The sequence below is a fragment of the Sinocyclocheilus grahami genome, unplaced genomic scaffold, assembly GCF_001515645.1.
Source record: "Sinocyclocheilus grahami isolate Dianchi unplaced genomic scaffold, SAMN03320097.WGS_v1.1 scaffold1062.1, whole genome shotgun sequence".
Classification (NCBI taxonomy): Eukaryota; Metazoa; Chordata; class Actinopteri; order Cypriniformes; family Cyprinidae; genus Sinocyclocheilus; species Sinocyclocheilus grahami.
This window is the reverse complement of record NW_015506241.1, coordinates 41,886-54,196: the sequence shown is the minus strand read 5'-3', so window position 1 is coordinate 54,196 and position 12,311 is coordinate 41,886. Positions and strand designations below refer to the sequence as shown.

General features: G+C 32.7%; 1 protein-coding gene across 1 annotated transcript in view; it reads right to left on the bottom strand.

The window, feature by feature from the left end:
- LOC107566243 (DCC-interacting protein 13-beta-like) overlaps positions 1-11,792 on the bottom strand; it is a 14,186-nt gene extending 2,394 nt beyond the window's left edge. The window contains exons 1-20 of the mRNA XM_016251631.1: positions 11,659-11,792; positions 10,509-10,607; positions 9,283-9,342; positions 9,113-9,184; positions 8,206-8,293; positions 7,181-7,222; positions 7,016-7,074; positions 6,778-6,924; positions 5,136-5,218; positions 4,905-5,057; positions 4,297-4,485; positions 2,843-2,885; positions 2,695-2,751; positions 1,779-1,873; positions 1,515-1,664; positions 1,314-1,357; positions 739-913; positions 603-639; positions 335-487; positions 203-250 (exon numbers count right to left, since the gene is read on the bottom strand). Coding sequence (XP_016107117.1) covers positions 203-250; positions 335-487; positions 603-639; positions 739-913; positions 1,314-1,357; positions 1,515-1,664; positions 1,779-1,873; positions 2,695-2,751; positions 2,843-2,885; positions 4,297-4,485; positions 4,905-5,057; positions 5,136-5,218; positions 6,778-6,924; positions 7,016-7,074; positions 7,181-7,222; positions 8,206-8,293; positions 9,113-9,184; positions 9,283-9,342; positions 10,509-10,607; positions 11,659-11,715 — 1,851 coding nt within the window. The 5' untranslated portion in view covers positions 11,716-11,792. The remainder of the gene's footprint in view (positions 1-202; positions 251-334; positions 488-602; positions 640-738; positions 914-1,313; positions 1,358-1,514; positions 1,665-1,778; positions 1,874-2,694; positions 2,752-2,842; positions 2,886-4,296; positions 4,486-4,904; positions 5,058-5,135; positions 5,219-6,777; positions 6,925-7,015; positions 7,075-7,180; positions 7,223-8,205; positions 8,294-9,112; positions 9,185-9,282; positions 9,343-10,508; positions 10,608-11,658) is intronic.
- Positions 11,793-12,311: the final 519 nt, after the last annotated feature.

Here is a 12,311-nt window from a genome sequence, read left to right as displayed (position 1 = left end):
ATATATATATATACATATACATATATATATATATATATATATATATATATATAAGTAGCAGCCTATATTATTTCCAGCAGAAAAGTTTTCTTCTAAAAAACAAAACAAAAAGCAGCACATTATAGACAATAAATTGGTTGTGAATGGTTGTAAAATGGCAGATTTTAATCTCTGAACATCAGATGTTATGTTGTGGTTTTACCTTCTTTGCCTCGGAGATCTCCTTCCCCAGGTTTATCGTGTAACAAATCTGAGAAGAAACAGCAGAAATTCAAGCGTTAGTCTGATATTAATTATGCGATGTCAGCGTTATGGTTTATGATATCAGACTGACCTTCTCTCCTTCAGTGTTGCTCTCAAACACGAACACGCTGAAGGAGGGCTGATCCTCGCCTCCGTTACTCCAGTCACTCCCCTGCAGAACAAACCCCATCAGCCTGCTGTTCTCCTGATGGGCGGCAAACTGAGTCACGTCCTTCAGCTGGAACTGACACACACACACACACACAACTGAGATGTTTCTGCTGTTGAGCAGAGAGATGCCATCGCTGATGTTTGGCTTCACTGACCGCACGCAGTCTTATTAATAAATCAACACTTACACTGATTTTGGTGACTTGTGTCTGTGGATCGATCAATCTGTTGAGACACAAAAACATTTTGGAGCTCCCTGAGCATCCTGCACAAATATAAATATGTGAAACAGAGTCCAGGTCAGAGGTGAGACAGCAGACGCACCTGATGCAGGTACTGGTGACCATCAGGTGGGATTCGGTGGTTTTGAAGATGTTGTGAATTGCGCGAGCGGCAAGAACCTGCCTCATGGCTTCATAGATCACTTCCTGTGTGTGACCGGCCCGAACGGCCATCGAACCCAAGAACCGCACGGCAAACACCTGCTGCAGGAGCGAATCTGGGATATTTGACAGAAAATAAAAGGAACGAGAGAAATTATATTTAGCAAAAAGATTATCCTACTTTAGGAACATAATGTGTAATAATAACATTTCTTACCACATTCTCATAACCATATCATGATGTTTTGAATGAATTCAAGTTTGTATATATTTATGTTTGTGTGTGTATATATATATATAATGTATAATACATAAAATAGATAACTTAATTCATAATCATTAAAATTACTTAAAAATATATATTTTTTTCTTCAATTCTTCTTTATTTAATTAAAAAACATAATTAATAAGGATGGTACATATAAACATAATTAAGTAAAATAAAAAGTAGTACTTTTTTTTGCTAGTGTTTTATTTACTTCCCCAGTGTGTTGAGTAGAAATGTGCTCGTCTCACCGTGTGTGTCATCATCCTCCGTCTCACCAAAGGGGTTTGTGCGTCTGACAGAAAACAAGCCGTTATAACAGAGCAGAGACAGTAAAACTATAAACACACAAACACAGGCCATAAAATGATAAGCTTATATAAACACTTCACAAAAGGCCAAACGGTTTATCATAAACTCTTCATGTGCTCAGCTGGTGTTTGACCTCTGACCTCGCTCCAGCTCGGTTCTGGTCCAGGAACTCGGACACGGGCAGCACGATGTCAAACTGGATTGGTGTTCCTGGGACGATCAGATCCTCAGGCTCGAGGGTTGCAGGGGCTTTCTGAGGCTCTCTAGAGGCCACACTGCTTGGTTTCGCTCTATGGAGGAGAGGAAAAAAAACTGGATTTTAAACAATAGTTTATAAAGATCTATTAAAAGATTTGAATAAACTATAAATGCATGAATGTTTAGTCATCATGAAATATTAGTACCGGTCGGGGTTAGGAGAACCCTCTGCTCGCTTCTCAAAGCTGGTGATGGGCGTCACAGCCTGCAGGGCCGTCTGATGCAACCTGATCGCCACAGCCTGAAAACATCACACACACACACACACACACACTTCAACTGACAGATTCATAGATTCACTCACATTAGGTGTCTGATACATACACAAATGTATAAATAATAAATAAATAAATAAAGTGTAATGAAAAAAAAAAGTAAACTATAATTTTAAATACAGTTAAATTAGTTTTGCCTTTAATTAAAAAAGTAATTTTTAATATGTACTGTATATACGTACATATATATAGATAGATAGATTATATATATATATATATATATATATATATATATATATAAATTGTATTAATGACTTGGTATTTAATTCTGACTGTTTTCTTGAAATTAATATATATAATTCAATTCAAATAATGTATTTGATTATGTACTTCATTATTAAAAAAATTATATTTTTCAAATATATATATAAAATATAAACAAATATATAAAAAAAGCAAAATATACATATTAAAATGTATAAAAATTGTATATAATGCAACAAGTGTGTGTGTGTATATATATATATATATATATATATATATATATATATATAACATAAATAGATAATTGTAATTTTTATTGCAATTTCTAATGTTTTTTTTACATACAGTTAGCCTTCATTTAATTAAAAAGCTATTAATAATTCATTCTAAATTATTATTTGCATAATCATTTACCTTCCAGTTATTAGGATTTTGCCAAGTTATTCCCTCAGTGCTAACATTATATATTTGATTCTAAAATATATATTGCTAGCATATTTGTTTATAATGGTATAATTGCTATAATCTGAGTAGGTAATAGAAAGCACTCTTTAAGACAGATCAATAAGACCGACAGCCATACCTCAGGATTGTCGGTTAGATAAATCTGTCTGGAAATGTTGTTGAGGGTGCAAATCCACTGTGGAGAAAGATGAAAGAAGTGCACAGAAACAATGTACAGTCATAATGTAGTATAAATCAGTCTATAATCAAGAGAGTAGAGTAAATACCTCTTCATATTCCTTCTTACTCTCAGCCTGAAGAATCAGAGACCTGAAAACAGAGTGAGAAAGAGCGATGGTGACGGCAGGAAGACATCAGAGCGCTTTCTACCAGCTGCCGTCTCCTGATCCTCTAGTGCATGTCTGCTATCTCAGGAACATGTCAGTGTGAACATCAGGAGAACAGCAGCAATAATGATCAGAGACCAGCTCTCTGTCTCTCACACACACACACACACACACATCAGGACATCATTAATCTGTGTTTAATCATTCAGCGGGAGATTCTGAAGAAGTGACACTGATGGAGGATCAGAGGAACGAGGTGAGAGGAAGACTCACTGGGGACATGAAGAGAGGTGTATGTTTCCTCCAGCACTACATCTTCTACACTGACATCTATTTAACATAACGGCTGGATTATAAAAACTTTAGTGTTCTAGTTTTATGTGTTATGTATCAAGACGGACAAAACCTGCAGTTGAAGCGAGTGAATCAACTGAGGCGATTTAAACTCAAAATTGAATGACTTTAATCTAGAAATATAGCAATGTTAATCGGCATTTATGCATTTGGCAGATGTTTATTCAATATTTAATGTCTGGATCTTGATTTTTTTTTTCTAACTCTTTTCTTCTTAAAATTTATTTAGTTTAAGTTTGAGAAACAATGCCTTTAATTCATTAAAAAAAAAAGATTTTATTCTCAAAATGCAGCTTAAGAGTTAATTCTCGCCATTTTATTTAAAAAAAAATTCCACAAAATATAACAAGTTTAGTCGTTTAATCACATAACTTAAATCTGAAGATATTTACCTTTATTTATAAAATTATATACATATTATAAAATATTAAAATTAACCTGTGTGTGTATATGTATATATATATATATATATATATATATATATATATGGTATGTGTTCCTTTTTAATATTTTATATGAATAAATGTTTATAAAATATAAATATTTAAAATGTAAATTTATATTGGAAGTATAAGGAAATAGATTTATATAAGAAAATTAAGTTAGAAAATTATTTTACTTAAAATCTGCACACTATGACAGCTTGCAAAAATATTTATTAATGTATTAATATTTATTAAACACACATATACACATATAATTATATATGATTTAATGTTCATATACACATATAATTATATATGATTTAATGTTTTATATATATAAATATATATATATATATATATATATATATAACATTAAATCATATATAATTATATCTAGTTTAATTATTTATTACATAATTTCAATATTTAATAAGATTTATAATATAGTTAAAAAAATAAAAAGTTCCACCTAGTATCTCTTGTTTGATGCCCCCAATTCATCTACAAAAACACTCACTGTAGCAGCCTGGGAACTTTATGAGCTGACAGATAAAGCCTGACTTGAGACCACAAACACTCGTTTGGCAGATTCAGACACAAGCACTGTCTCCATACGTTTTGCCGTTGGGTGAAGTGATCTGGAAGCAGTAGCGGCGGTCCTCACACTCGATGGCCATGACAGAACTGTTGTCCAGATCCAGAACCATCCCGCCTGCCACCGCACCCCGCGGCTGACACATCAGATTACCCCCCTGCGTGAAGAAAAACAAGCGGTCCCACGCCGTCGTCACCAGACCCGTCTTACTGCAGGACACAGAGAGTTCAACATGTTAAAGGGACAGTTCCCCCCAAAATTTTTATTCTGTCATTAATTACTCCCCCTCATGTCATTTCAAACCCGTAAGACCTTCGTTCATCTTCGGAACACAAATGAAGATATTTTTGATGGAATCTGAGAGCTGTCTGATCCTGCATAGACAGCAACGCAACTGAAATGTTCCCAAGTCCAGAAACGTAGCAAGGAGATCTGTAAAATAATCCATGTGACATCAGGGGTTCAACCGTAATTATACAAAGCTACGAGAAAACTTTTTGTGTTTTGAAACGACATGAGGGGGAGTAATTAATGACAGAATTTTCATTTTTGGGTGAACTAACCCTTTAAACATGAAACATCACCTCCCAGTTTTCATCAAATCTGACAGATATAAAGTGAGCCGTACTTCCTGATGTTGAGGTAACCGGCTTTCTGGATGAGGGTGCGATTCACGGGGACCTGATCGTGATCCGGCATGTAGACGCTGTCATCCACGGACAGGAGCTCTCTCTGAGACGAACGCATGACCTCTGCTTCCACCTCTAGCTGAGACTCAATACTGAACCACAGACAGAGACACACAGAGTCAATCACAGCCAATCAATGATCAATCAAAGAAATCAGTCTGCTCCTTTACCTCTGATTCATGCTAGAAACTGAGCTAAGAAAACTGTCCATCTTCTTCGACACCAGCTCCATCCCCTTCTTAAAGACATTTATCTGTGAGCAAACAGGATAAAAGATTTTTCAGCTATATTGACCATAATGCACACAAATAACACTTACATTAAAGCAAAAAGTCATGAGAGGTCGTGCATTAGTCATTTTACCACACATAAGTGCTGTTGTTAGAAATGCTGCAAAGAAACACACACAACCTTGAATGTCTTATTGCTTTATTGCTTTTAAATTAAAAAGCAGCTGTAAAAATATGATAAAAAGACATAACTGAAGAAAAAGAAATACCTGAATTCATATTTATATAACTATTATTCAAAAAGATACCAAGCAAATAAAATAGCATTTTTGAAATCATTGTTTTAATATGAAATATAAATATGATAATAATTGTATTTCTAAAAAATAATTAGAATCATCTTTTTATTTGTCTACTTAATTTAATACAACATAAAACACACCAATGTTTAAGAAATAACAACTAATATTAAAATAAATAGAAATATTAATATAAAAAACAAGCACACAAAATATTGTATTTGAAAATATGTTTTAAGAGTAATATAAATAATATAATAATGTTATTATTCAAAACAAAATAATTTATTTTGAAATTTTATATTTTGAAATATCTGATTGTTTTAATATTTATAAAAAAATATTCATATTAACCTAAAAGCAAATAAAATAGCATTTTTGAAATGTGAAATTTTAATAAGCAATATAAATAATAATATACTAATTGTTGTTATTTAAAATACAATCTTTTTTTACATTTGTCTACTTAGAAGTTAATATGATGAATAACTAACTTAACTTTAAATATCAATATTAATCTTCAAAAACAAGCAAACAAAATTGTGTTCTTGAAAGTGTAGTGTAAAATAAATAATATATATTAAATAATATTAATGTAATATAAATAGTAATATCATTATTAAAACAAAATTCTTTATACATTTTTTAAAATATAATATGTTCCTCCAAAAATAACTGAATATTAAAATAAATATAAAAAACAACAATAATCAGTAATAATAATAATCCAAAAACACGACAAATAAAATTATATTTTTGAAATTATTATTTTAAAAATAAAAATGTTATTAGAAATACAATTTATTTTTAAATTTTTCTACTTTAAATTAAATAAGATAAAAAGCACTAATATTTAATTAATAACTGGATTCATATCCAGTTAATAAGAATAATATTCATATTAAAATTTATATAAATAATACTATTACCAATATTACTAAATGCCAAGCAAATAGTATTTTTGAAATTATTATTTCAATATCTTTAAATATGTTTTAATTAATTTGTCTACTTGGAACTCACACGGCTGCTAAAAATTTTACAAAATTTTTTTTTTTCATATGTATCATGAAGTATATTGTCATTGACCAACATTTTTGAGAATATTAACTATTTCTTCATACAGCCCACCGCTAGACTACATGCATTAACTGATGTGTGGTCCCAAGTGTGCTTACAGTATATTATTTGCTATTCACAAAAGCTTTCAAATGTAGCTGATCCGTGAAAGAGTGAAGCAGTGATTGCTGGCTAGTTGAGGTTGTTTTGATCAGGTGACAGACCTGAGCGTGTGTGTATCCCAGCATGGGCTCCAGCACGGCCGCTCTCTTCCTGTACTGCAGCGCGTTCAGAGCACAATAATACTGCATAGCGGCCTGATGCTGCTTCCTGCGGCAATACGCCACCTCTCTCACCACCTCAGCTTTTATCTGTCCACACACACATTCAACTGCTCAATGCTGGATTCTGATTGATGGGTTTCATATAACATATCAGCAGACACATCTTATCAATATTTACCTTTTCATTTTCTCTCTTTTTAGGTAAACGACTATATTTCACCATGGCAGCTTCATGCTCTGAAGAGACAAAGAGAGACAGAAAGAGGTCAAAGTGGTTTTCATTTAGCATAGACATATTTTTCTTTCATCCATTATTAATAAAGAGATATTCTTAACCTCATACCATCACTGGCGATGCCGAATATCTCCTTCAATGTGCTGATCTCTGAAAACAAACATCACAGCGCTTTAAAATCTCCTTCACATTATATTGAGATCTGATTACTTATATATTACTATAATTAAAAACAGGATTTTCACTTTTGACAAACATAAAAAATACATATAAAAAGGCTTAAAAGAGTAAAAAAAAAAAAAACAGACACAAGAGTCTTAAAGGTAGAGTAACACTTAGCATTTAAACAGAGATTGTGAAAAATGCTCATGATTTATATACACTGATTGAGATTAAGAGTGATTTATGGAATATAAAAAATAACTCCATTCAAATTGATATAAATATTAAGATTAATTGAAAAGATACCAAGAAAATAAAACGGTATTATTCTCTTAATAAGTGATATAAATAATATAACAATTTTATTATTAAAAAATATTTTTTATTTGTCTACTTAGAATTTAATGATCAAAGACATCAATGTCTTTAAATTAAATTAATTATAGCTTAATAAATTAATTATATATATATTACTAAATTCATTTTATTTTAATAACTATCAATATAAATATAAATATAAAAAAACAAACAGACAAAATAGGTGTATTATAATATAAATAAATGATCATTTTTATGATTAAAAAGTCATTTATTTTTTATTTTGTCTGCTTGAAATTTAATATGACGTTTAAGAAATAACTGAACTAATTTTAACATAAAGATGAATATTATTCTATATACACAAGTGAATTAAATAGTATTTTTTTCATTATTATTTTTTACACTTTTGAAAATCCGTAAAAAACAAATTAAATAAATAAATAATATGTATGCAAACAGTCTGAAAAAGAATAAAATAAAAAATGGATGTATGAAACTTGAAGGTACAGTAACACAAACATTTAAACATCAGAGAGATGGTGAAAAGGTTAAAACGTTAAAAAAAACATACATTCTATAAATTCTATAAATGAATGAGTAATGAAATAAAACAGAATGAAAGCAGATGATCTTTAAGGTGAGTGTTGTACCTGTAAGGTCCTTCTCTCTGAATTGCACCATGGGAAACACCATCTTGTCTGCATACTGAGTGGCCAGTTCAGAATGCAGAGAGTTCAGCTAGAGAGATAACAGTAATATTTTAATAGTTACGTTATTTAAATATTTATAAAATATTAGTGTGCTGCATGTGGACAGTATAAGAAAATGCAGATGTCACACTGCAAGTTGTTGCTGCTTTGATCTAGATGATATTCAAAATTCTGCATTGTGTAAAGGGGTCATATGATACGATTTCAAGTTTTCCTTTCTCTTTGGAGTGTTACAAGCTGTTCATGAATAGATAAGATCCCTGAAGTTGCAAAGATTAAAGTCTCAAACCCAAAGAGATATTCTTTATAAAAGTTAAGACTTGTCCACACCCTCCTAAAACACCTACTTTAAACACGCCCCCACATGTCTACGTCACTGTGTGGGAAGATTTGCATAACGCCAACAAATGCCTCGTTTATAATGGGTTTTAATGTTTTTGCCTCGTCGCGCCGGGACACGGCATCACAGTATGGTGAGGGGCGTAAAATTTCGGCCAATCATAACGCACTGGATAGCTGGCCAATCACAGCACACCTCGCTTTTCAGACCGATGAGCTTTGTAAAAATCGCCGCGTTTCAGAAAGGCGGGGCATAGAGGAGAAACAGTAATGTACAGTATGTGGAAAATAATGTGTTTTTTTAACCTTAAACCGCATAAACACATTGCATTACACCAAATACACAAAATAATGTTCTTTTTTTAGCAACGTCATATGACCCCTTAAGGCAAATAATGAAGGTCATGTGATCAGGCCATCATAGCAAATATCAAACAACCTGTGATGGCCTCACTCTGACCGAGAGACCCTGCGGTCACACACACACACACTGCAGGCATCTTCTCACCTCTTCCACGCTTTTGGCGAAGTGCTGTAAAGTGTTGATCACCTCTTCTTCACCTTTCGCCAGAGCAAAATTCTGCACCCACAAACCATCAGGTCAGACTGATCAGTAACACATCAGATATTCAGACATTCCCACAACTCATCATGACTGCTAATGTCAAAACTGCTTACCTGTTTCTCATAGTCCAAGAGCTGCTTAGAAAGCTGTTCTGTCGCCAGAGCCATTTCATTCTGCAGACACAAAGAACATTCATTTAGTCAGATGAAGAATCGGAGCTTGTCTAAGGTCTTATGCTAACACAAATCAGAATGCATAGGTTGTGGGATCTTTGTGAGAAAACATGTTTCTTAAAGGGGCTAATTTGATTGATTTTATTATATAAACTTATTAAAAATGTAATTACAAATTGCATTTTATTTAAAATTGTAAATTAAATTGAAAAAAAAAAGTATATTACATAAAAGTTTATATACATATATATATATTCACCAAACAAGAAATGATTAAATGAAAACTGAATAAATAAATGCCGAAAATAAAATTATGAATCTAAAAATACAGATATACATCTATCAAATGTATGAATATATAATCAAGGTTTATAACTATTCATATTTATAACTTAAACATTTACATATTTAGGATTTAAAACGAAATATTCAGATTTACATCTATATATTCATGGTTTACATTTACATATTCAGAGTTACACCAATATATTCAGAATTAAAACTATACTGTATAGCTGGATTTACATTTATATTTCCAGACTAATAATTGCATATTAAGATTAACGTACATTCAGATCTTTTAAAAAAAGTTTAAATTCAGATTTACATCTATATATTATTCAGGATTTCAATTTAAATATTGAGACCTATAACTTTATACATTCAGATTTACATTTATATATTCAGTTTGATAATTACATTCAAATTTATACTTGCATATTTAGAATTATAACTTTATATTCAGGTCATAAAAACATATATTACGTTTTTTTATATATAATTATTTCCTGTCTGGCCGTTTATAATATATAATTAAATTTAAAGACAACAAAACACCTAAATTATAAATTTTACATTCATAATGTTCCATATTTCCAAGTATATGGATGTGGGGCGGGACTTTATCCTTTGGAATTTGATTGGACCGTAAGAGTTATGCTATGATACTATTGGCTATTATTATTTTCCACACCCCTTTGGCCCTGGTGACATCATCAGAAAAGAACATTTGTTTCACATGTGAAGAAAGTTTGCTAAAAGACCATAAAAACTAACTTTTACCCTTAAAATAACATGCACTGATCATTTGTGCACAACAAACTGAACATTTATTCCAAAATACAGACAACTTCACTGATGAAGTCAATGTGAAAATGTGTGTGTACCTGTGCTCCAAACACTCTTTGCATAGACTGGAGCAGCTGGTTTGTGTAGTTAGTGAGCGTGCCTGCATCCTCCTCAAACACACTGAGCAAGGACCGCGTCTGCAAACACAAACGCCAGTGAACACAGGACGCATACTATTCTCCATACTCACACAGTGTCAAATGTGCTAAATGAACCCAACAAGCATTCGTGCAGCGTGAAGCATGCTGGGTGTATCCACAGGTGTGTTCTGTCAGGGATCAGGACAGACTTTTGGGTGTGTTTCCAATGCAAACAATGCGAACGGCCGGGCGGACACATCTGTGGGTTCATAATCTCCAGCGCAGAGCATTATGGGGTTATGACTCAGACAAATAACTCCTGCTTATAAAGTAAATCATTAGTTCACTGAGAATATCACAAGTATGCGGGAGAGGCTTCACGCTTTTGAACTGCAATGAAATAACATGCAAATTACTAGGCTTCATTATGACTTTTGCATAGACATTAATAGTCCAAGCATGTTGCAAGGCAATGCAATGCATGAAACAATGTTATATCAACGTTTATCAAACGTCTTTTGTTTCACTCGATACCTCAGACCTGTCAGTTGCAGAGCTGATACTGAATATCATTTGTTGTTGTTGTTTCTGACCTGACGTTGATGTCTCAGATTTGATATTAATATCTGATTCATCTAATGTATCAATATCAGACTTGAGTGGGTTGGACCACCTAAACAACATCTCACTCCTCCCATACAGGCCCCTCCATTCACAACTCCACTACTAGCAACACATTTACAACCTTAAAGGGTCAAAGCGGTTAATAAGACGCGCGTTTGTAGCGTCAGATGCACGATTGTTTATATTAATAAACATATGATCAACAACATACGTGCAGGATGCGTCTCGTCTATGGCGCTTATCTGAAATCAAAAGCTTTAACGATTAACCATACATGCAATGATATGAACTCAACGAGCTGAGGTGATTCTCCGCTTAATCGTACACTTAAATTTGATTTGATTTAGATTAGCTGGCACATACGCGCTGCGACGCGACGCGTGTCGCGACAACCGCATTATCAGTTTTGCAACGCTAAACGCACAAAACTAAACAGTTATGAGTACTAAAGCATTGCACAAAGGTTTATTAAAATAATTTTTACCTGCGGACTGTCTTGCAAGGCCTCCTCGAGTAATAATTTGTGGTGTACGGCCGGCATCTTTCGCGTCGGAGACGGTGGGAAGGGAATACAAGGATGAGGACTACATTTCCCAGCATGCAGCTGCTCAGATAGGATCCGGAACTGCTTTGGTTGCATGTTGGGAAATGAAGTCCTATTTAGTTAGAATTGAACCTGCTGCAAAAATACGCATAAATAAAGCACCATAAATGATCATTTAAAAAGCATCTTGTCGTTAAAAAGGATGCGGAACTCAAATCATATATAATATCTCATAAGGAAAGATAAAGTGTTGTTTTGTCTTTTGGGTTGCAAAGCTTGCTAACTTCGATCCAACAATACCCTCTACTGGACTACACTGGCATATTGTTACCATTCAAAGTTTGCATGTTCATTCGTAGGTTAATCTTATATAATAATTTATTTTTATATATACATATATATGTGTGTGTGGGTGTGTATGTTTTATGTGGTTTATGAGGACACAAATTTGTATAATAACATGGGTATAACATAGGTATTACAACGAGAAGGTGATTTATGAGGACATTTTCAGTGTCCCCATAATTCAAACGCCTTATAAATAATTCAGAATGAGTTTTTTTGAAAATCTAAAAATGCAGAAAGTTTCCTGT